We start from the raw sequence: 23,230 nt of genomic DNA, 5'->3' as shown, positions 1-23,230 counted from the left end.
TACACTGTAGGCTGATTTTGAAGGTAATTTGGTCATTTTAGTGTGTGCTGCCCGGGTGCTGGATGTGTGTGCATGCATGTGTGTGTGTGTGTGCGAGTCACTGTTCATTTGGTCTTTCTCTGGGCTGTGAGTGGCTGACTGCTGCCTCCTCCTCCTGTATGGAGCAGCAGTACATAGGGTATTATGGCTAAAATGCCTCATCTCTCTGCTCACCTGAAGACATGTACTGTAATGGACAAATGACTGTCGTCACTGGCCACCATCGTCAGCTTAGTAGGGGCAGAGATGGGAGTGATACGACAGAGAGGAGACATTTGGTTATAATGAGCGTACCTCACTTCCTCAACATCTTTGGTATTTGGTCATTTATTAGGATCCCCATTAGCTGTTGCGGAATCAGCAGCTGCTCTTCCTGGGGTCCACACAAAACATGAAACGTAATACAGAATGACATAATACACAACATTAACAGACAAGAAAAGCTCAAGGACAGAACTACATCAATTTAACAATGGCACACATCGCCTGCATATCAATACATACTGTACACACAAACTATCTAGGTCAAGTAGGGGAGAGGCGTTGTGCCGTGAGGTGTTGCTTCATCTGTTTTTTCATTTGAGCAATATGAGTGCATGCAATAATGGCTCTATATAATACTGTACGCTTTCTTGAATTTGTTCTGGATTTGGGGACTGTGAAAAGACCCCTGGTGCCATGTTTGGTGGGGTAAGTGTGTGTGTCAGAGCGGTGTGTAAGTTGACTATGCAAACAATTTGGAATTTTCCACACATGAATATATATTATAAAAAGAAGAAGTGATTCAGTCAGTCTCTCCTCAACTCTTAGCCAAGAGACACTGGCATGCATAGTATTTACAGATGAAGTCGAAAGTTTTCATACACTTAGGTTGGAGTCAGTAAAACTCATTTTTCAACCACTCCACAAATGTCTTGTCAACAAACTATAGTTTTGGCCAGTCGGTTAGGACATCTACTTTGTGCATGACACAAGTAATTTTTCCAACAATTGTTTACAGACAGATAATTTCACTAATAATTCACTGTATCACAATTCCAGTGGGTCAGAAGTTTACATACACTAAGTTGACTGTGCCTTTAAACAGCTTGGACAATTCCAGAAAATTATGTCATGGCTTTAGAAGCTTCTGATAGGCTAATTGACATAATTTGAGTCAATTGGAGGTGTACCTGTGGATGTATGTCAAGGCCTACCTTCAAACTCATTGCCTCTTTGCTTGACATCATGGGAAAATCAAAAGAAATCAGCCAAGACCTCAGAAAAAAATTGTGGACCTCCACAAGTCTGGTTCATCCTTGGGAGCAATTTCCAAAGGCCTGAAGGTACCACGTTCATCTGTACAAACAATAGTATGCAAGTATAAACACCATGGGACCACACAGCCGTCATACCACTCAGGAAGGAGACGCGTTCTGTCTCCTAGAGATGAACGTACTTTGATGCGAAAAGTGAAAATCAAACCCAGAACAACAGCAAAGGACGTTGTGAAGATGCTGGAGGAAACAGGTACAAAAGTATCTATATCTACAGTAAAACGAGTCCTATATCGACATAACCTGAAAGGCCGCTCTGCAAGGAAGACGCCACTTCTCCAAAACCACCATAAAAAAGCCAGACTACGATTTGCAACTGCACATGGGGACAAAGAACTGTCACAGTATCCACAGAAGGTGGCGCCCCTCCTCGGTCGGGCGGCGCTCGGCGGTCGTCGTCGCCGGCCTACTAGCTGCCACCGATCTATGTTTCTGTGTCTTTTGGTTTTGTCTGTCTGATCCGCACCTGTTTCTTGTCTGTCATTAGTTAGGTTATTTAGTGTGTCTTTTCAGTTCAGGATTTCGTGCGGGATTGTTTTATGTCAACTCTGGACAGTGGTTAGTGAGTGCTGCGCTCTTTGTTATATATATTTACCGGGCCGCGCCCCGTGCGTCTTTTGTTCTGGGAACGTGTTTTCCCTAGTTGAGTTTATGTGCGCCCTGTGCCTTTCGGCTTCTTGTGTTGTTCCCGGATTTCCTATTAAAAACCACTATCACTCCAGACCTCTGTCTCCTGCACCTGACTCTGCCTCTCTACTGATCCTGGTAATCGTGACAAGAACGTACTTTTTGGAGAAATGTCCTCTGGTCTGATGAAACAAAAAGAGAACTGTTTTGGTCATAATGACCATCATTATGTTTGGAGGAAAAAGGGAGAGGCTTGCAAGCCGAAGAACACCATCCCAACCGTGAAGCACGGGGGTGGCAGCATCGTGTTGTGGGGGTGCTTTGCTGCAGGAGGGACTGGTGCACTTCACAAAATAGATGGCATCATGAGGAAAGAAAATGATGTGGATATATTGAAGCAACATCTCAAGACATCAGTCAGGAAATTAAAGCTTGGTCGCAAATGGGTCATCCAAATGGACAATGACCCTGTAACGACCGTCGTAGAGAGGGGACTAAGGTGCAGCGTGTTGAGTGTTCATAATGAATATTTATTTTAACTCGGAACACTAAAGCAAAAATAACAAACAAACGGCCAACAGTTCTGTCAGGTAACAGATAACAAAACAGAAAATAACTACCCACAAACACAGGTGGGAAAAGGCTGCCTAAGTATGATTCCTAATCAGAGACAACGATAGACAGCTGCCTCTGATTAGGAACCATACTCGGACCAAAACAAAGAAATACAAAACATAGAATGCCCACCCCACACCCTGACCTAACAAAATAGAGAAATAAACCGTCTCTCTCAGGTCAGGGCGTGACAGACCCCAAGCATACTTCCAAAGTTGTGGCAAAATGGCTTAAGGACAACAAAGTCATGGTATTGGAGTGGCCATCACATAGCCCTGACCTCAACCCTATAGAACATTTGTGGGCAGAACTGAAAAAGCGTGTGCGAGGAAGGAGTCCTACAAACCTGACTGTTACACCAGCTCTGTCAGGAGGAATGGGCCAAAATTCACCAAAATTATTGACACGTTTGACCCAAGTTAAACAGTTTAAAGGCAATACTACCATATACTAATTGAGTGTATGTAAACTTCTGACCCACTGGGATTGTGATGAAAGAAATAAAAGCTGAAATAAATAATTCTCTCTACTATTACTCTGACATTTCACATTCTTAAAATGAAGTGGGGATCCTAACTGCAGCTTAACTAGGTCTTTCCTTGCAGCACTCGACCACAAGACCAGACAATAGTGAAGATAAGATAAAATTAGAGCCTGCAGGACTTGCTTTTTGCAGTGCGATGTCATAAAAGCAGATCATCTTTTTATTACGAACAGGCCTCTCCCTATCTTTACAACCATTGAATCTATATGTTTTGACCATGACAGTTTACAGTCTAAGGTAATGCCAAGTAACTTGTTCAACAGCCACACCATTCATTACCAGATTCAGCTGAGGTCTAGAGTGATTTATACCAAATACAATGCTCTTAGTTTTAGAGATGTACAGGACCAGTTTATTACTGGCTTCCCATTCCAAAACAGACTGCAACTCTTTGTTAAGGTTTCAGTGACTTCATTAGCTGTGGTTGTTGATGTGTATATGGTTGAATCATCAGAATACATGGACACACATGCCTTGTTTAATGCCAGTGGCAAGTTATTGGTAAACATAGAAAAGAGTAGAGGGCCTAGAGAGCTGCCCTGCGGTACACCACACTTTGCATGTTTGAAATTAGAGAAGCTTCCATTAAAGAAAACCCTCTGAGTTCTATTAGATAGATAGCTCTGAATCCACAATATGGCAGATGTTGAAAAGCCATTCTCAACAACAGGTTAGGGTCAATAATGTCTAAGGTTGCTCTGAAATCTAACAGTACAGCTCCCACAATCTTCTTATTATCAATTTCTTTCAACCAGTCAACAGGCATTTGTGTCAGTGCAGTACATGTTGAGTGCCCTTCTCTATAAGCATGCTGAAAGTCTGTTATTAATTTGTTTACAGAGAAATAGGATTGTATTTGGTCAAACACAAAACACATTTTTCCAACAGTTTGCTAAGAGTTGGCAGTAAGCTGATATGTCTGCTGTTACAACCAGTAAAGGCCGCTTTACCACTCTTGGGTAGCAGAATGACTTTGGCTTCCCTCCAGGACAAAGACTTTCCTCTAGTCTCAGATTAAAGATATGACAGATAGGAGTGGCTATAGAGTCAGCTACCATCCTGTAGCTTTCCATCTAAGTTGTCAATGCCACGAGGTTTGTCATTATTGACAAAATTAAAACTGTTAACTTTTCTTTCATTATTAATTTTTTTATACTTAAGTACAATGGGTCACTGTTAGTTGTTGGCATTTCCTGCCTCAGTTTTCCCACTTTGCCAATGAAGTAATCATTAATATAATTGGCATCATCAAACGGTTTTGTGATGAATAAGCCATCTGATTCGATGAAAGATGGAGTTGAATTTGTCTTTCTGCCCATAATTTCATTTAAAGTACCCCAAAGTTTTTTTTCTCCATTATTCTTTATATCATTGATCTTGGCTTCATAATACAATTTCTTCTTCTTCTTCTTCTTTTTGAGTTTAGTCACATAATTTCTCAATTTGGGGTAAGTCAGCCAGTCAGATGTGTAGCCAGACTTATTAGCCACTCCTTTTGCCCCATCTCTTTCAACCATACCGTTTTTCAAATCCTCATCAATCCATGGAGCCATTTCTAACACTCAGTTTCTTAGCAGGTGCATGTTTAACAATAATTGGAAGAAGCAATTTCATAAATTCATCAAGTGCAGTGTCTGGATGCTCCTCATTAATCACATTAGACCAATAAATATTTTTTATATCATCCACATAAGAGTCACAGCAAAATCTTTTGTATGATCTCTTATACACTATTTTAGGATCAGCTTTTGGAACTTTGGCTTTCCTGGATATAGCCACTATATTGTGATCACTGCATCCAATGGGTATGGATACAGCTTTGATAAAAGTTCTACAGTATTAGTAAATATGTGATCAATACATGTAGATGATCTTGTTCCTGTAGTGTTTGTAAATACCCTGGTAAATTGATTAATAACCTGAACCAGATTACAGGCACTGGTTACAGTGAAACGCTTCCTCTTGAGCGGACAGCTTGATGAAAACCAGTCAATTATTCAGGTCCCCAAGAAAGTAGACCTCTCTGTTTACATCACATACACTATCAAGCATTTCACACATATTATTTTGATACCCACTGTTAGTACTTGGTGGCCTACAGCAACACTGCAAAAGAAAAGGCTTTAGATGTGCCAAGTGAACCTGCAACCACAACACTTCAATAACACTTGCATAAGATATTCTCTAAGCATTAGAGGGATATGGCTCTGAATATATACAGCAACACCTCCCCCATAAGCATTCCTGTCTCTCCTGTAGATGTTATGTCCTTGTATTGCTACTGCTGTATCATCAAATGAATTACCTAAGTGAGTCTCAGAAATGGCTAATATAGGAATGTTATCTGATGTTAGCAAGTTATTGATTTCATAAACCTTTTTTCTAAGGCTACATGTATTAATATGGGCTATTTTGAGCCCTTTCCTGGGTAGCATATTAGAGATAGACATAATATGGAAAAGAGAAAACAAAGCAAGAGACAAATATATACATTCAGCAGTCCATTAATCAGTTGGTGTGTGTGTGTGTGTGTGTGTGTGTGTGTGTGTGTGTGTGTGTGTGTGTGTGTGTGTGTGTGTGTGTGTGTGTGTGTGTGTGTGTGTGTGTGTGTGTGTGTGTGTGTGTGTGTGTGTGTGTGTGTGTGTGTGTGTGTGTGTGTGCAGGGTTGAAGCTACGAACCCATAGGCTTGGCTCTCTCATCCCTTCCAGGCTTTTGGGAGGGAGGGTGGACAATGAGCCTGTCATAAGCAGATGTAAGCAATGTCCCCACGTGCTCTGGCAGCTTTTATGGCTGGGATAAGTTCTTTCATCTTCTGGCGCACAGCTTCCGGATAGTTCTAGTTGAGGAAGATATACATTCCTCTGAAGTTCTTGGCTCTTTCCAGAACAGCTACCTTGTCCTTGAATCTCAGGATCTTGACCATTATTGGCCTGGGCCTGTCACCTGGGCCAGTGGTGGGTTTTCCAGATCTGTGAGCGCGCTCTGCCTCAATCTTCCTGTGGTCCATCTTCAGTTTCTCCGAGATCACTTTGTCCTCCGTCCAGGTCTCATGTGGAGATTCTGCAGTTCCGTCCACAGCCATGTTGTTCTGCCTTGATTGTCCCTCGAGATAATCTGATTTTTCCGTCATTGTTGTCATGGATTCACATACAGAACTAATGTCCTCTCTCAATGACTTACAGAATGCAGTCATATTTCCGTTCTCATGTTTAAAGTCATCGAGCTGACCCTGGGAGAACTGTCAATTGTTCTTCAGGTCCTGGACCTCTCTGATCACATTCTTTTATTAGTTGACTCCACCAGTATTTGGACAAAATACTTTAAGCTATTTTCTTGTTGTTGTGACAACTGCTTGTAGAACTATTTTTGTTTGTTAAAAGACTCTTCCCCTGTGATAGAGAGACACCCCTGTCCTCAAAGGTACTACCGCCCGCTTTGGTCTTTGTCATGGTAGCAACACAGGTTACGCTGTAACTCCTCGCAGTTCCAGACAGGGCAGGTTGCAGGGAAGATTGAAAACAACAAACAGTAGAGATCTAGACAGCCACAAGCCGCAGTCAAAGCCACAATGGCTAACAGCGTCACGTGCTGCGTTCAAGCCCTCAAAAAACCCCAGCTATTTTGATAGGCTAGCTGCTACGCCAAGCAGCTCCTCAGACCCTGGGTTGGCAGGATCACTGGACAGATAGCAGCGGTCTAAGCAACTGATGCCAACCGCGTCGCATGATCTAAACTCAAAAAGTAACTAGCTGCTAAGAAACTTTTAGATAGACTTAGATAGATAAACAATCCGAGCTCTCCCTCGTTCTGCGTTCAACAGGAAGTGAATATACAAATGCTAGACAGTGGAATTGGTGGAGGGTGTTACGATTTTTGGTGAAAATGTCTTTCCAATCTTCCAATAGGGTAAACCAGATTTGGAGCCATCATTTAATGGGATAAATGAAGCAGAGAATCGTGCTGAGGTGACAAGTCCTACACTCCAACATGTGTGTCTATGTACCTGCAAATGGCTAGAGGTTGATCTTTAATGAGATCTGCCATTGAAATATAGATAGCGATCTCCACAGGGTGAAAGCTCAGATTGGATCTAACTGATCTGACGAAGTTACAGAATCAGACAGTTATGCAGCCCTTGTTACATGTGCATGGAATGTGCTGCTTCACATGCACATGTACAGAGACACACACACACACTCACAGTCTCACTACAATACACACTCACAGTCTCAATACGATACACACTCACAGCCTCACTACAATACACACTCACAGTCTCACTACAATACACACTCACAGTCTCAATATGATACACACTCACAGTCTCACTACAATACACACTCACAGTCTCACTACAATACACACTCACAGCCTCACTACAATACACACTCACAGTCTCAATACGATACACACTCACAGCCTCACTACAATACACACTCACAGCCTCACTACAATACACACTCACAGTCTCACTACAATACACACTCACAGCCTCACTATAATACACACTCACAGTCTCACTACAATACACACTCACAGTCTCAATACAATACACACTCACAGCCTCAATACAATACACACTCACAGGCTCAATACAATACACACTCACAGTCTCAATGCAATACACACTCACAGTCTCAATGCAATACACACTCACAGTCTCAATACAATACACACTCACAGTCTCAATACAATACACACTCACAGTCTCAATGCAATACACACTCACAGTCTCAATACAATACACCCTCACTGTCTCAATGCAATACACACTCACAGTCTCAATACAATACACACTCACAGTCTCAATGCAATACACACTCACAGTCTCACTACAATACACACTCACAGTCTCAATACAATACACACTCACAGTCTCAATGCAATACACACTCACAGTCTCAATACAATACACTCTCACTGTCTCAATACAATACACCCTCACTGTCTCAATGCAATACACACTCACAGTCTCAATGCAATACACACTCACAGTCTCAATGCAATACACACTCACAGTCTCACTACAATACACACTCACAGTCTCAATACAATACACACTCACAGTCTCAATGCAATACACACTCACAGTCTCAATACAATACACCCTCACTGTCTCAATGCAATACACACTCACTGTCTCAATGCAATACACACTCACAGTCTCAATGCAATACACACTCAGTCTCAATGCAATACACACTCACAGTCTCAATGCAATACACACTCACAGTCTCAATACAATACACACTCACAGTCTCAATGCAATACACACAGTCTAAATACTATACACATTTCTCAGATGAGCAAATCCCGTCTGGCTGAGGAGGACATTACCAGTTATCATCACTCTGGTTGTGTCTCTTGTCATGCAGCACCAGACCCCAGTGTCAACTCACCTCATTGGTAAACAGAACTGTTGTTGTCGCCAAAAGGAGCCACACAACGCCATGCCTGTACTCACTACCCACCCCACCTCAGCCCTATCGAGCCCTGTACCCCCTCCTTCCTCTGCCCTCAGCGGGGTTTGTGACCCACCCTTCAGCCCCTCTTCTCTTTCCACACCCAATCTACCATTGGGCATCCACCCCCAATCCCCAAGAAATAGGAGATAACCGTGTGTGTGTGTGTGTGTGTGTGTGTGTGTGTGTGTGTGTGTGTGTGCCCTGCTGTTATCCTGGTGGGGCAGGATGGGGGTGATTAGGGAAACCCAATCTGGTGGGAGCTGTTTGGTAGTGAGGGATGAAGGGAGGGAAGAACAGAGTAGGGAACAGAGAGATGAATAGAAAGGAAAGTGTTTCACCTCGTCCACTGAGCCACTCAGACAGAAGGGGATTGTTTGGGATGGAATACTGTATACTGCTACAATGCAGTTCAACCAAGGTGCATGAACAAACTGGATCTTGCAAGCACCTGGATGGGGGTGGGATGGGATTGTGTTGTGTTGGGGTAGGGTTCAATGTGTTTTGTGGAGTGTTTAAGTCTAGATTTAGCTAAAAATTCATAGTGTGTAAAACATTCCCTGAGGTCAACATTTTGACCACATTTGAGTATAAAGACATCAAGACCTGGTTTGTGCATCCGCACACCAAAAGAAGTATAATCACTCAATGTGGGATTCGCTGTTTGGTTAGAACCACAAGAAAACAAAACCTCTTTTGATAAACTGACTGAATGAACTCCTCCTCAGTCAGTATATATACACACACACACACACACACACACACACACACACACACACCACACACACACACACACACACACACATAAATATATTTGAGTGAAGCAGAGAAAGATGCAGATCAGCACAACATCTATGGCTTGTGTGTTTCTTATACATAGGAACATCAGCTCAAGACTCACTCAAACTGCACTTGTTGTCGCTCCAGATTTCAGCTCCGCCCCGAAACTGATGTCACGCAGGTGAATCCACCAGTTCAGGTACGTCTCTGAGAGCGCTCAGAGCACATCAGTTCTAGTCAGCGGTAAATCAGTGGACTGCGTCTTACCCTAGACGGTCTCTCCCTGGAGCTCTGTTGGATCTGACTATGGCAGAGTGAACCAAGCAGAAGAAGTGGGGGTACATGGAGCCTCCCTGACACACAGGAGAGAAAAGGTGACGAAGGCAGGTTGATGTGTTGTTCTGTTCTCTGTCAGCTGACTTCTTTTTCTCTGTTTGTTTCATTAGATGGAACATTTAAAAAACTTTGGAGACGTGTTATGTAAAATGTATTTTTGTTAACACATGATGGAAGTATTGTGGGGTTGAAAATAATAATTTCATTTTGCACAATGTCTTGAATTTACCTATCATAATAATAATAGATGTATTTTATATAACTCTTTTCACTACACATTGAACCTCAAAGTCACTTTAAAAACAACTTATGAAGTGAATAAAAAAATAACACTTCAACTTATTGATATTTTATTATTAGAACATGTAAACCCCATTGATGTGAATATTGGGTGTCTTCGAGAGGTGAATGTAACGTGCAGTTATAAAAACTTAGTACGGCTATATAGCGTAGCTGTACACTCTTAGGGGGTTTTAAGAATGTGTAAAAATGTTTTCTTTTCCTTTTACAAATAGCATTTTAATTCAGTGAGATGAAACTGTGATATTTTTTTGGAGAAACCTTTGTAGAACCCTTTTTTGGTTCCAGGTCAAACACTTTTTGGTTCCAGGTAGAACCCTTTTCGGTTCCATGAAGTACCCTTTCCAAACCCTTTTTGGTTCTACGTGGAACCAAAAAGTGTTTGACCTGGAACCAAAAAGGGTTCTACCTGGAACCAAAAAGGGTTCTCCTATGGGGAAAGACAAAGAACCCCTTTTTTCTAAGAGTGTAGTACATTAGAAATGTTGGCTGGATCAATAGTTCATTACAACATTGGCACTGGACTAGCCAAGCAACTGTATTCAGTTCTCTCTCTCTGTCTCTCTCTCCTCCTCCTCTCATCTCATTCTTATTCTCCTCCCTCTCTATTTATTTTTTTAACCTCAACTTTCACCCCCCTTCTCCTCTCCTCTCTCCCTAGAGTAGAGTGGATTGTTCCTGGGCAGCAGAGGAACAATGAGCTTGGGGACCCTGTACCTAATGTTTTCTTATCTCCTCCTTCCTCTATCTTCCCTCCAACTCTCCCTACTTCGATCCAGCCCTCACCCCCTCTCTCCTCTGGTCTCTCCCCAGGGTAGAGGTCTGTGTTCTGGGCCAGAGGAGCAGGAGAGATGACCTGGGGGACCTTGTACGCCCAGCTGGCTGGTGTGAACCGCCACTCTACCAGCCTGGGGAAGGTGTGGCTGTCTGTCCTCTTCATCTTCCGGGTCACCGTGCTGGTCCTGGCGGCCGAAAGCGTCTGGGGGGACGAACAGAGCGACTTTGTCTGCAATACCCTGCAGCCGGGCTGCGAGAACGTCTGCTACGACCACTTCTTCCCCGTGTCCCACATCAGGCTCTGGTGTCTGCAGCTTGTCTTCGTCTCCACGCCCGCTCTCCTCGTCGCCATGTACGTGGCCTACCGTCATCACGGCGACAAACGCCAGATCCTGCAGCAGGGTTCAGTCGGGGGGCGTTGCCGCAGCGACAAGGCCCAGGCGGCCCAGGAGGCTGAGCTAGAGAGCCTGAGGAGGCGGAGGCTGCCAATCGCCGGGCCGCTGTGGTGGACGTACGCCTGTAGTCTGGTCTTCCGCCTGCTGTTCGAGGGAGGCTTCATGTACGTACTGTGTTAGCTCACTGAGCAAAGCCTAACAAGCCTTTATTTCAGGCAGACAAGTTACTTGAGTGTAGCTCAATGAACCACCTCCACTACATACAAACGCTTAAGAATAAGATGTAGATACACTTCCTCAAGATTCATGACATCACCATGTACAAGTGTAGGATCTTAATTTGATCACCCTGTTGCAGAAGAATGTTCCCGCAATGCAGGAAATGTAAATCTTGTAGTGTATTTGAGGTTTAAAAGGCTTCTGAAGTTTGTAATTTCCACTTTGAAATGTCAGACATGAATATCCCTTTACGAAAAATATATCAACCCCTACAAAAATGTCCATTATTAATTATAATCCACATAATAATTCACATTTCCTGTTGCTGTAGGATTATTTACCCGCTGTTGCAAACTGGCTCAAATAAAGATGCTACATCTGTAGTTCTAAGCCTTTATCTTCACCTTCGTTCTCCAGGTATGCTCTATACGTGTTGTACGACGGCTTCCAGATGCCCAGGCTGGTCCAGTGTGACCAGTGGCCCTGTCCCAATGTGGTGGACTGCTTTGTCTCCCGCCCCACAGAAAAAACTGTCTTCACTGTTTTCATGGCCGCCTCCTCCTGCGTCTGTATGGCACTCAACATGGCCGAACTGGCCTACCTGGTCGCCAAGGCTATCGCTCGGTGCCCATCATCACGGCGCAGAGGGGGGAAACAGAAAGGGAAGGGTGCAAACTGTTCCTCAACCTCTTCCAAAGACAAGACTCTGCAGCAGAACAAGAAGAATGAGAAGTTGTTGTCCTCTTCGTCTGGGTCCACCTGCAGCAAGGCGGTGTGAGGACGGGGGAGCTATAGACATAGCGTACATATGCACACACAGACGTGCAAAACATAAGTAGCCTACAGTACACACACAAACACACCGAATCATAAATATGTGTAAACACTGTGTAGTCCACTCCAGACATGCACAGAAGATCTCCTTCCCCGCTTCAGTCACTGGAGACACTACGCCATCTAGTGGCCAATATTCACACATGGCCACTGACCCCTCACAGGCAAAGACAGACAGACAGACAGACAGACAGACAGACAGACAGACAGACAGACAGACAGACAGACAGACAGACAGACAGACAGACAGACAGACAGACAGACAGACAGACAGACAGACAGACAGACAGACATTGCTCTTATGGAATTGTGATGTTAGTAATGAAGAGATAACATTGTAAATACACTGACAATGGCATTCGCAGAATCACAGTAGAGTACTATGAGTAAAGGCTTATGCAATGACCTACAGAGGATGTGTGTGTTTTAAAAAGTCGTGAAATAAAAATATTAGATATTTGATCTACTGTCTGATCATTGAGACACATTTTAGCAAAGCTGCATTTCACAATTTGGGTGATGGTGGGTGGTCAGATGTTTGTAAATCATGTGGTCGTGTTAGTGGGCCTGAGGAAGCACATCCCAGCACTTAATCATGAGATGTGATGTGATATATATTTATATTATTTTCAGATAAAACAAATGTAAAATACAGTACTACAAAAAATATACAAAGTGCACAAAGAAGATATTCAGATAGTACAGATAATATGGGAGAGGAACATCCATTCCTGTACTATAACTCATCTATATGCATTTAGGCCTACATTGTCAAGGCCATCATTTTCCCCCTGCGCACGGAGACGCCATGCACAATTTTGGAGTCCTGGTGTGGAATTTCGGAAGAGCAGGGTGGCAGGGTGGGATGGGAGGTGACGGGGGGTTGACGGGTGGGCGACGCCGCCCCCACCCTCCACCCTCCCCCACGCGTGCACTCATGGATGGTCACACAATGTGACAGTAGCGATGGCTGGGCACGGGACGCAGCCGCTGCGCTTTGCGGGACCCCAACTCCAGGTTCCACACGCGCCCTTAGACTAGCTTCGCTTTGCTCACCCTCGCGCTGTCTCTCTCTCTTGTTCGCTCTCTTTCTCTCGCGCACGCCTGGCCTCGAACCCCGCGGGAGAAAAGAAGAGAACGCAGATCGCGACGCTTCCGGGAAAAAGTTTTTGGCCGGCCGCTGTCAAAGGAGATTGGTAAGCTGTCAGAGCTGGGGAGTGAGAGGGAAGGGGAGGGATCTTTCTACCTGGGAAGGTCTGTAGGATTTTCCAACCCTTTCAAAATTTGGATAGCTTCAGTGACCACCGGATATTGCTTCAAGTGGCCAAGGCTTGGGGAGTCTATCCATCCACCCTGTCCTTATGCTTATTTGGGAACGCCAAGTAGCCACTTTTACGCTCACCAATTCCAATGCGAGTGATGTTGACTTGACTTAGCCTGCAATCAATTACTGTATCAATAGGTATTCTGTTAGGATATCTACTGCCCAAGGTTTATATATTTAAATAACTTAGGTCAGTGTGGTCAAAGAGTTAAATGGTGCGGCCGCTGCAACACAATGCCGATGATCCCGGTCAATAGCCAGTGCCAAGGAGCACAATGCGCGTCTGGCAGCTTCTCTATTGTCACAGGTGACAGACGGTATTTCATCAAAACCTCAAAAGGATCAACACATATACTGTGCAGCTCGACACATACTGTCATTATAGAGGGGTATTGCACCACTTTGATACCAGCGCGTTATTGAGTAGGCAAGGCCAGGCACAACGACCATGGATTCATCTATTGAAATTAATATTGAACTGTAGAAGGCCAGTGATTTGAGTTGAGCTAATATGGGCTACATTCAGCAAGAATGCACCACCAATCGATAGATTGGGACACTGTGGTAATCATAGTAATCATAGATTTTACATGAGGGAAATAGGTCCTTGTTTTCAAAGTTTGTAAAAACACTTCATGTCCAAACAGGAGTTTGTAACAGGTAGAGTAATGCAGCTGGGATCTGTTTTGTTGTTGTTGTATCTATGCATTGGTGATATAGAGCCCTCTGTAAATGCATATCAGTCGATCCCGGGCAAATATTTCCTCTCATCAGCAGTTCTGTGTTCTGATGATCCGAGCATTCCTCCCAGGCTGCTATGTACTCATTCAGACTGCCACAGATGGCCAGCCATTGTAACCCGCTTGCCCAGCAACACACAGACAGGCCTATGGATGGATTGTATACATTCCTCAATTAAATCTGCCTTTCAAAACAAAACACATATGTCTATCAATTCTGTGGCATTCATAGGGTTCATGGTTCCATGTAGTCTGTCCAATTAGAAACATCAAAGTGACCTATTTCAGAGAAATTGACATTTTGGGGGGTTTTGACTTTGAAGACATGATACATTTTTATTGGTGGCCAGTAGGCTTGTAGAAGGCAGTCTAAAAATATTTGAGTTTTCCACTCATCTCCGAAGTATCTATATTGTAAGTTGCATAGACAATAGGCAATGAAAAGAATGGTTAATTTGGGTATTTGGGTAATGTAAGCATATTTATATAACATTATAATTGCAATTCATAACTGATATGATTTGTTTTTTGCTTCCAGGTATTGTATTTATTTTAAACCACTAGTCGATGGATTTATCACTGACAATACAACAACATTTTAGTAAGTCCACCGTCTGTCACTGCTTTGGGTGCTGTTATGTGTCATCGGATATCTGGTCCTTTTTTAGTCTGCTTTGCAATGTATTCAAAAGTTGCCGTGGGCACTGGATTCTCAATTGTAGCTGATTTCAAATTGATAGAACTGTAAAACGTCAGCATTGGGAAAAAACGTTCCTTTGAATTGCTGCTAATGATTCTAGTAGGCCTGTAAGAAGCACAATGGTGGTGCTCAGGATTTTTTATTGGAGCGTTTAACCTCAGTCTCCAGTACTGTGATTAGAGAATGTATTAGAGAAGTATGTGGCCGGTGGAGAGTGAAAGTGATCAAGGCAGCTTGTTAGTCCCGTATGACTGACTCGACGGCGTCCATCCTGTGTCTGAGGGAGACGAGTGTTGTTCGGTGCTCTCCACAGCTGTTCTGGGCTGTGCTGAGTGGGATGCCACATTACAGAACCTTCAGATAGAAATATATTACAACAGATATGTATCCTTTATGTAGAAAAAGGAATCATGCCGCCTCCTAAATGCAGCCCCGCTGCCTCCTTCAGTGCCAAACGCATTGGCTTTACCTGAGAGATTGTGTGACTTCACAGAGTGATGTTGGGAGCAGAAAGTAAATAGGATGGATACAATGTGTGTGCATAATATGACAGTAATATTTTGTAATATTATGGCTTCAAACCAGAGGTCAATGTTTGTTTTGGTTTCTGAACCTGTACATTTTCATTCAAAGTTTTTATTCCCCTCTTCTCTCATGTCCTCCTCTCTCATTTCCCCACCTCCCTTTCCTGTTTTCTTACCCTCTCAGTTGTCACTCACCCATGCCTGTGCTCCCCCTCTCCCTGGCCTATGCTCTCTCATTCTGTGTGTGTTCCCTCCCCACCTCTCTCTTCCCTCTCATCCCCAGTCGGTGCCTACACAGCCCTGTTCCCTCTCTGTTGCTCCCACCTATCTCCAGCTTTCCCCCACCTCTCTATCTGCACCTCTCTCCTGCTTCACCCAACCTCTCTCCTGCCTCTCCTCCAGCCTCTCCCCTCCTCTCTCCTCCAGCCTCTCCCTACCTCTCTCCCCCAGCCATTCCCCCCCAGCCTCTCCCCACCCAGGCCTCACCCAGTTGCTACTCATCCCAGGCTGTGCTCTCTCTCCCCAGGCTAGAAATCGTGTGAAGCATGGGTGACTGGAGCTTTCTGGGGCGGCTGCTGGAGAACGCTCAAGAACACTCCACAGTGATTGGCAAGGTGACTGATTGATCGATTGATACATTTATACAGTTATTTGATTGATTTACCCTTTTATTCCTGTGGTATATAGCCACTTATGTGGTGTTATGTCCCTTGTGTCCAGGTGTGGCTGACAGTCCTCTTCATCTTCCGTATCCTGGTCCTGGGGGCGGCTGCGGAGGAAGTGTGGGGTGACGAGCAGTCGGACTTCACCTGCAACACGCAGCAGCCTGGTTGCGAGAACGTGTGCTACGACGAAGCCTTCCCCATCTCGCACATCCGCTTCTGGGTGCTGCAGATTATCTTCGTGTCCACGCCCACCTTGATCTACCTGGGACACGTGCTGCACATTGTCCGCATGGAGGAGAAACGCCGGGAGAAGGAGGAGGAGCAGCGGAAGGCCAGCCGGCACCAGGAGGAGAGAGACCATCTGTACAGGAACGGAGGAGGAGGAGGGAAAAAGGAGAAGCCCCCAATCAGAGACGAGCACGGTAAAATCCGCATCCGGGGAGCTCTCCTGCGCACGTACGTGTTCAACATCATCTTCAAGACGCTGTTCGAAGTGGGCTTCATCCTGGGTCAGTACTTCCTGTACGGCTTCCAGCTCAGCCCCCTGTATAAGTGTGGTCGCTGGCCCTGCCCCAACACGGTTGACTGCTTCATCTCACGCCCCACAGAGAAGACCATCTTCATCATCTTCATGCTGGTGGTAGCCTGCGTCTCCCTGCTGCTCAACCTGCTGGAGATATACCACCTGGGATGGAAGAAGGTGAAGCAGGGGGTCAGCAACGAGTTTGCGCCCGACCGAATGGCGCTCCCCCTGGCCAGAGACGAGGCGGTGGAGTCCAATATGATCCAGGAGGGGATCGCCCACCCGACCCTCAACTGCCTGCCCACGTACGGTGGCGTGAACGTGGTGTACCTGCCCAACGAGCAGGCAAACGCCACGGCCGCTTTATCCGAGCAGCAGGCAGCGGCGGCGGAACTCAAGATGGACCCTTTCCATGAAGACTTCCTGCTGGAGGCTCCTCCCACATCCTTCTACGGCAGCGAGGGCAGTGGCCAGCAGCAGTCCGTGGAGCAGAACTGGGCCAAGATGGCCATGGAGCTGCAGACTCTGGATGCTGCCAAGTCCTCCTCCTACCCTCCTCCTCCCTCTTCCCCTTCTCCGCCACCCTCCTCCTCCTCCCCCACCTCCTCTGACCAGGAGCAGTCACCCCCTCCACCGGACACTGCCCCTCCTATCCCCGACTCCCGCTCCTCCACCCTCCCCCTGGGGGAATCGAGAAGGAGTGAGGAGCACCAGCAGCAGGAAGAAGAGGAAGCGGAGGCGGCGCTGCCACTGACGCACGTTGATGATGTCACGGTGACCCGGGTGGAGATGCACGAGCCGCCCGTTTTCATAGCGGTGGACGCCCGCAGGCTGAGCAGGGCCAGCAAGACCAGCAGTGTCCGAGCCCGGGCCGACGACCTTGCCGTGTAACACATACACACACACACTCTCACACACCTTCACACAATCACATACAAACACATGCAGACCCCTATCCACCACCAATGCCTCTGGGTTCTATACATGATATATCTTTGAGGCGCAGGTGTCAAATGTTGTGTGAAATACAGAGGCGATGTGGGAGGGGGGGCTCTGGAGTTGAGATGCTCCTGACATTACTCTCTACCAAAGTTGCGTTATCTGGAGATGCATTCGGTGAGGTGAGGCATAGCTTAGTGCTTCAGAGTTCTGAGGTGCCAACACGTGTGTGGAGAGGGAACACACACATTCACTGTTTGCAGCTCAGATGCCATGAAAGGATTAGAGATATTGGACTAACTAGTTTGGGACATTAGTGACATTTCAGATGAATATAATTCTGCTGTTTTCTTTATTCTTTGATGGTAGACATCAGAAGAGGGTTTGCGCTTTCGTTTATTTTTTTCTCTCCCCCCTTTCTTTTTTATTTTCTTGTGATGGACCCTTTAAGATGAAGCCGATGTGTCCTATTGTCTCTTCCTAGTGTCTGTCTGTCTGTCTGCCTCGTAGCTAGCCGTCTGGCTGTTCCATGCTCACCCTTCTTATTAAGCTGAATGAAGAGAGGGACACTCTGACAGTATGGTGGAGTGGAGAGAGACGGGGATAGGGTACCTGGGTGGCACTTTATTCAAAATGACTTGGTATTTACTTACAAATGACATGTTAATTACACAATAATACCTTGTGAATTACTTGTAAAACAAGCACGACTAGGCACATTTTGGTACCAGGTAGTTAACAATGAAGTACCCTCTGATAATATGTAATGTACCAGTAAATACCAGGTTAATACCAGTGCATAAGGTAACGTCCTACCGGTTACTGTAGTGTGTAGCGATACTAGTGTGAAGCTCCAACCTATGTTACCACCACGATCCCAACCTGAGGCTTGGTCTTTAGGCTTCACAGGCTTTGTGTGTGTGTGTGTGTGTGTGTGTGTGTGTGTGTGTGTGTGTGTGTGTGTGTGTGTGTGTGTGTGTGTGTGTGTGTGTGTGTGTGTGTGTGTGTGTGTGTGTGTTTCTGTCTGTGTGTGTGTTTTTCTGTACGTTTCTGTATGTGTGTGTGTGTGTGTGTGTGTGTGTGTGTGTGTGTGTGTGTGTGTGTGTGTGTGTGTGTGTGTGTGTGTGTGTGTGTGTGTGTGTGTGTGTGTGTGTGTGTGTGTGTGTGCGCAATAGATATATTATAGAGTCTTGTTTCAATGTCTACAACAACATTTAGGCAGTTACATCAGGGTAAATAATATATATATGTAAATATATTACATAGTACATATAGGGTATATTATACATATAGAATTATGACTTATAAAGAACCCATACTGACGCTTGTGTTTGCAGTGTGTTAAAGAAGTGTGTGTCCTCATCGTAAAGAAATTCAGCAGATTTAAGACTGTAGGCCCCCACTGGTAGTCAGTATGGGAAGTTTCAGTATAGTGCTTAGAGAGAGTAGGCAATAGAATTGCTAGAAGATAGATAGATAAGGAGTATTATTTAAGGCAATGACATTTCATTCTTTGTTACTGGATCATAATAGCAAAATCAATAGGAATGTGCATTTGCGTATCATTTTCTTAAACTCCTGCCAGTTTTTTAAATCAGAAAATGGCTCTTAACATGCAGTTGTATTTCTTTTAAGCTTCCAGTTTTTTTCTCTCCAAATTAATTCCTTTTATTGTCATCTAACATTCAGGAAAAAATCATAGCTATCGAACAATATTTTGGACAAATCTCTTTTGCATTTTGTACCTCTTTATGTTTTGAACAACGGTCTATTCTGTTACTGTGAAACTACAACTCACTACAACTGACTCACTCAAGCACTTGACCTTTGACCTTGTTATGATGAAATCATATGTTATTATTTCACCACCACCTGGGGTTATTACCATAAAGCAACAAGAAGCAGGGGGCACTTCAATTTTGGCACTTAAAGTAAGAACAGAAAGTTGTGATTCTTACAGTACATTTCAACAATGTAGATAGAGAGAGAAATGGGAACAAACAGCCTATCTCCCCCTCCCTTAGCCTCACACTCGTCCTTCCTTCCTTCCTTCCTTCCTTCCTTCCTTCCTTCCTTCCTTCCTTCCTTCCTTCCTTCCTTCCTTCCTTCCTTCCTTCCTTCCTTTCTTCCTTTCTTTCTTCCTTTCTTTTCTCTCTTTCTTTTATTCTCTCTCTCTCCACACACACACACACGCACACACACACACACACACACACACACACACACACACACACACACACACACACACACACACACACACACACACACACACACACACACAAAAACTCTACATTGGGGTATATCTTGGGATAGAGGGTTTAGACCGAGACTGTGAATGGGCTGTTGCTGTGCTCTGCTGTATGATGTGTTAAAATGCTTAGAGAATCATGTCTGCTGTTTGTTGCGTTGCCACACACACAGAATCCAAGTGCCTCACAAATCGTTTACATACCATGCACATACAAGTATGTTAAAAAAAAGCCACCAGGTGATGGGATCGAGCTGTGACATTGTAATCCCAAAAAAACGAAGAGCATGTCAGCTGTCCACCAAAGAGAGAAAATCTAAAATGGCCACCAATAGAACTCTGTTAAGAGTTGTTGAAAACAGGTTACGGTTCTGTTAACTCACAATTTCTGTTTATAACCTTGTCATTTTGGTTGTTTAAAGTTAACACTTTAGCATGTAGATAATGATCTGGACAGCTAAGACAGAATGGTGTTCTAAGATAAAATAACAAAGGACATCTCAAAAAGAGGATGTCTCGATATTTTAGAAAGTATTTATATTTATGAGAGAATTACCAGATTACCAAATACAAAAAAGTAGATTTTGAAAAAAATATTGCTTCTTTGTTGACTTTTTTGTCGAAAGAATACTGGAGAGGTGTTTGGCTAGGTTAAAGTTATACTCCATTGTTGTGTCAGGCACCCCACCCATCGGAAAACTGACATTTTGTTGGACTTTTGGAATCTCTGGCGTGGAGTGAGATTTCATTGGCCAGTTAGGCAGGGAAGGAGATTTAGACATGTTCAGACCAGATACCCCATTGTGAAATCACTGTCTATGAAGAGAAGTGCCTTGCGTCTGAACTTTTGTAAGAACATGTTGATGTAAATGTTAATTTACCTCAAATGTTTACAAAACTGTTACTGAATAAACTTTTTGTACCATATCTAACTTGTCGCCTGGGGGTTTTGTTTGGTGAAATAAAATAAGTACTTTGGCTTCCCACAATGCAGAAAGAGATAGTAGTTATGCTTTTTGAGGACATGGGGGTATGAAGGGAGGGGGAGACGAAGTGAGAGGAAAGGAAGGGGTGGGGGAGAGAGGAGAAGGGAGTGAGAGGTTGGGAAGACACACAGGCACACGGTTTTCACACTGTGATGAGGAACGTCCATCAAAATGTAATTTAGTTTCCTTTATAACATGCAACTATAGCTAGCCTATCTGACAGGCTGTAACCAACACCAATGGGGAACAGTTGGGTGTGATAGTAAAAGTCAAGATATCTCAGTCACTTTCAGTACTTAGCCCTTACTGGTTCAGTATTCACAGAGATAAAATACACTTTGGGGAGGGGCCTGAGGGAAGTGTAGGGGTGAAATGGATCACAATCTTGGAGAATTGGGGAGTCCGGAGTGAATTTGGTGGATTGAAGAAAAGATAGTGGGCGAAGTCTTGGACTAGGAGAGGAGGATCTTAGTCCTTGGAAGAATACAGACAGCATATTCCATCCTTAGCTCTCCCTCTCTTCCTTCCCATCACCCTCTTTTGCTCTACATACAGCTCTCCTACTCTTCCTCTCTCTTTCTCTCCCCCAAACCCCACCCTGTAGGGTGCTCTCTCCCGCTACATACCTCCCCTCCCCTCCCCCCACATCTCCCACTCCCCTGCCTCTCTCACTCTGTCCCCCAAACCCCACCCTGTCCTGTGTTCTCTCCCTCTACTTTCCTCCCCTCCCCCACGTCTCCCCACCTCTCCCACCTCTCTCTCTCCCCCAAACCCCGCCCTGTACTGTGCTCTCTCTCTCTACTTACCTCCCCTCCCCCCCACATCTCCCACTCCCCCGCCTCTCTCAATTCAATTCAAGGGGCTTTATTGGCATGGGAAACATATGTTAACATTGCCAAAGCAAGTGAAGTAGATATTATACAAAAGTGAAATTAACAATAAAAATGAACAGTAAGCATTACACTCACAGAAGTTCCAAAAGAATAAAGACATTACAAATGTCATAGTATGTATATATAGTGTTGTAACGATGTGCAAATGGTTAAAGTACAAAAGGGAAAATAAAGAAGCATAAATACAGGTTGTATTTACAATGGTGTTTTCTCTTCACTGGTGGACCTTTTCTTGTGGCAACAGGTCACAAATCTTGCTGCTGTGATGGCACACTGTGGTATTTCACCCAGTAGATATGGGAGTTTATCAAAATCGGGTTTTTTTCGAATTCTTTGTGGATCTGTGTAATCTGAGGGAAATATGTTTGTCATACATTGGGCAGGAGGTTAGGAAGTGCAGCTCAGTTTCCACCTCATTTTGTGGGCAGTGTAGTGTGCACATAGCCTGTCTTCTCTTGAGAGCCAGGTCTGCCTACGGTGGCCTTTCTCAATAGCAAGGCTATGCTCACTGAGTCTGTACATAGTCAAAGCTTTCCTTACATTTGGGTCAGTCACAATGGTCAGATATTCTGTCACTGTGTACTCTCTGTTTAGGGCCAAATATAATTCTAGTTTGCTCTGTTTTTTTGTTAATTCTTTCCAATGTGTCAAGTAATTATCTTTTTGTTTTCTCATGATTTGGTTATGTCTAATTGTGTTGCTGTCCCGGGGCTCTGTGGGGTGTGTTTGTGTTTGTGAACAGAGCCCCAGGACCAGCTTGCTTAGGGGACTCTTCTCCAGGTTCATCTCTCTGTAGGTGATAGGTGTAGGAATTGCTTCCTTTTAGGTGGTCTCTCTCTCTCTCCCCCCTGTTGTTTTTTCATGGCCACACTAGTTCATATCATGTGATTGGCAGAGGATTGCCTAGTTAATCGCTGGCTATAATTCCCCCCTCGCCACTGGCCTCCCCTGCAGACCTAGCCCACTGACCCTGCTGAGAGCAGCACTTCCTTTATGCCCCTGAAAGCACAGGGGATTGAGCCCTAACAACAAAAACGAATCACCCTCCTCCCCTCTCTTTCTATCGCCCGGCCGCTAGCCTGGCAGTGTGTGTGTGTGTGTGTGTGTGTGTGTGTGTGTGTGTGTGTGTGTGTGTGTGTGTGTGTGTGTGTGTGTGTGTGTGTGTGTGTGTGTGTGTGTGTCACATGAACACACACACACATCAGTCAGGTGAAGGTTAGATGCCAAACTTTTCTCTGTGACCCTTTCCAGGGATCTGGGAAGACTATCGTTGCTATGCAAACATTAGCACACATTAGCACACAGACGATAAAGTGGGTGTATCAGGGATCTGTCTGACAACTTTGGTAAAGAGACACCAGATGCTGGGAAACTAGCCCATCACCGAGCTAGATACCTTCAAATTATTTTGCCACTGAGCTTGTCCAGGTAGAAATGAACCTT

The 23,230-nt window shown here is 44.6% G+C and overlaps 2 protein-coding genes across 3 annotated transcripts; both read left to right on the top strand.

The window, feature by feature from the left end:
- Positions 1–10,746: 10,746 nt before the first annotated feature.
- Positions 10,747–12,707, top strand: LOC106575596 (gap junction beta-2 protein). Its single transcript, XM_014152196.3, has 2 exons — positions 10,747–11,356; positions 11,829–12,707. The coding sequence occupies exons 1-2, from the start codon at positions 10,872–10,874 to the stop codon at positions 12,187–12,189; spliced, it is 846 nt and encodes a 281-aa protein (XP_014007671.2). The 5' UTR covers positions 10,747–10,871; the 3' UTR covers positions 12,190–12,707.
- Positions 12,708–13,147: 440 nt separating this feature from the next.
- LOC106575534 (gap junction alpha-3 protein) lies at positions 13,148–20,835 on the top strand. 2 transcript variants are annotated; one of them, XM_045697868.2, is made up of 4 exons: positions 13,148–13,441; positions 14,848–14,910; positions 16,060–16,147; positions 16,254–20,835. In XM_045697868.2, the coding sequence occupies exons 3-4, from the start codon at positions 16,079–16,081 to the stop codon at positions 17,610–17,612; spliced, it is 1,428 nt and encodes a 475-aa protein (XP_045553824.1). In that variant the 5' UTR covers positions 13,148–13,441; positions 14,848–14,910; positions 16,060–16,078; the 3' UTR covers positions 17,613–20,835. The 2 variants fall into 2 exon arrangements, with proteins under 2 accessions (XP_045553824.1, XP_014007565.2); XM_014152090.3 differs by lacking the exon at positions 14,848–14,910.
- Positions 20,836–23,230: the final 2,395 nt, after the last annotated feature.

The sequence above is a fragment of the Salmo salar genome, chromosome 16 (genome assembly GCF_965601325.2).
Source record: "Salmo salar chromosome 16, fSalSal1, whole genome shotgun sequence".
Classification (NCBI taxonomy): domain Eukaryota; kingdom Metazoa; phylum Chordata; class Actinopteri; order Salmoniformes; family Salmonidae; genus Salmo; species Salmo salar.
Note: the sequence above shows the minus strand (reverse complement) of the source record. Positions and strands in the feature narration are given on the sequence as shown.

Coding starts and splice junctions, on each gene's coding strand:
- LOC106575534 (XM_014152090.3), top strand. CDS start 16,079: ATGGGTGACTGGAGCTTTCTGGGGCGGCTGCTGGAGAACGCTCAAGAA. Junction 16,148..16,253: donor ACTCCACAGTGATTGGCAAG/GTGACTGATTGA, acceptor CCTTGTGTCCAG/GTGTGGCTGACAGTCCTCTT.
- LOC106575596 (XM_014152196.3), top strand. CDS start 10,872: ATGACCTGGGGGACCTTGTACGCCCAGCTGGCTGGTGTGAACCGCCAC. Junction 11,357..11,828: donor CTGTTCGAGGGAGGCTTCAT/GTACGTACTGTG, acceptor TTCGTTCTCCAG/GTATGCTCTATACGTGTTGT.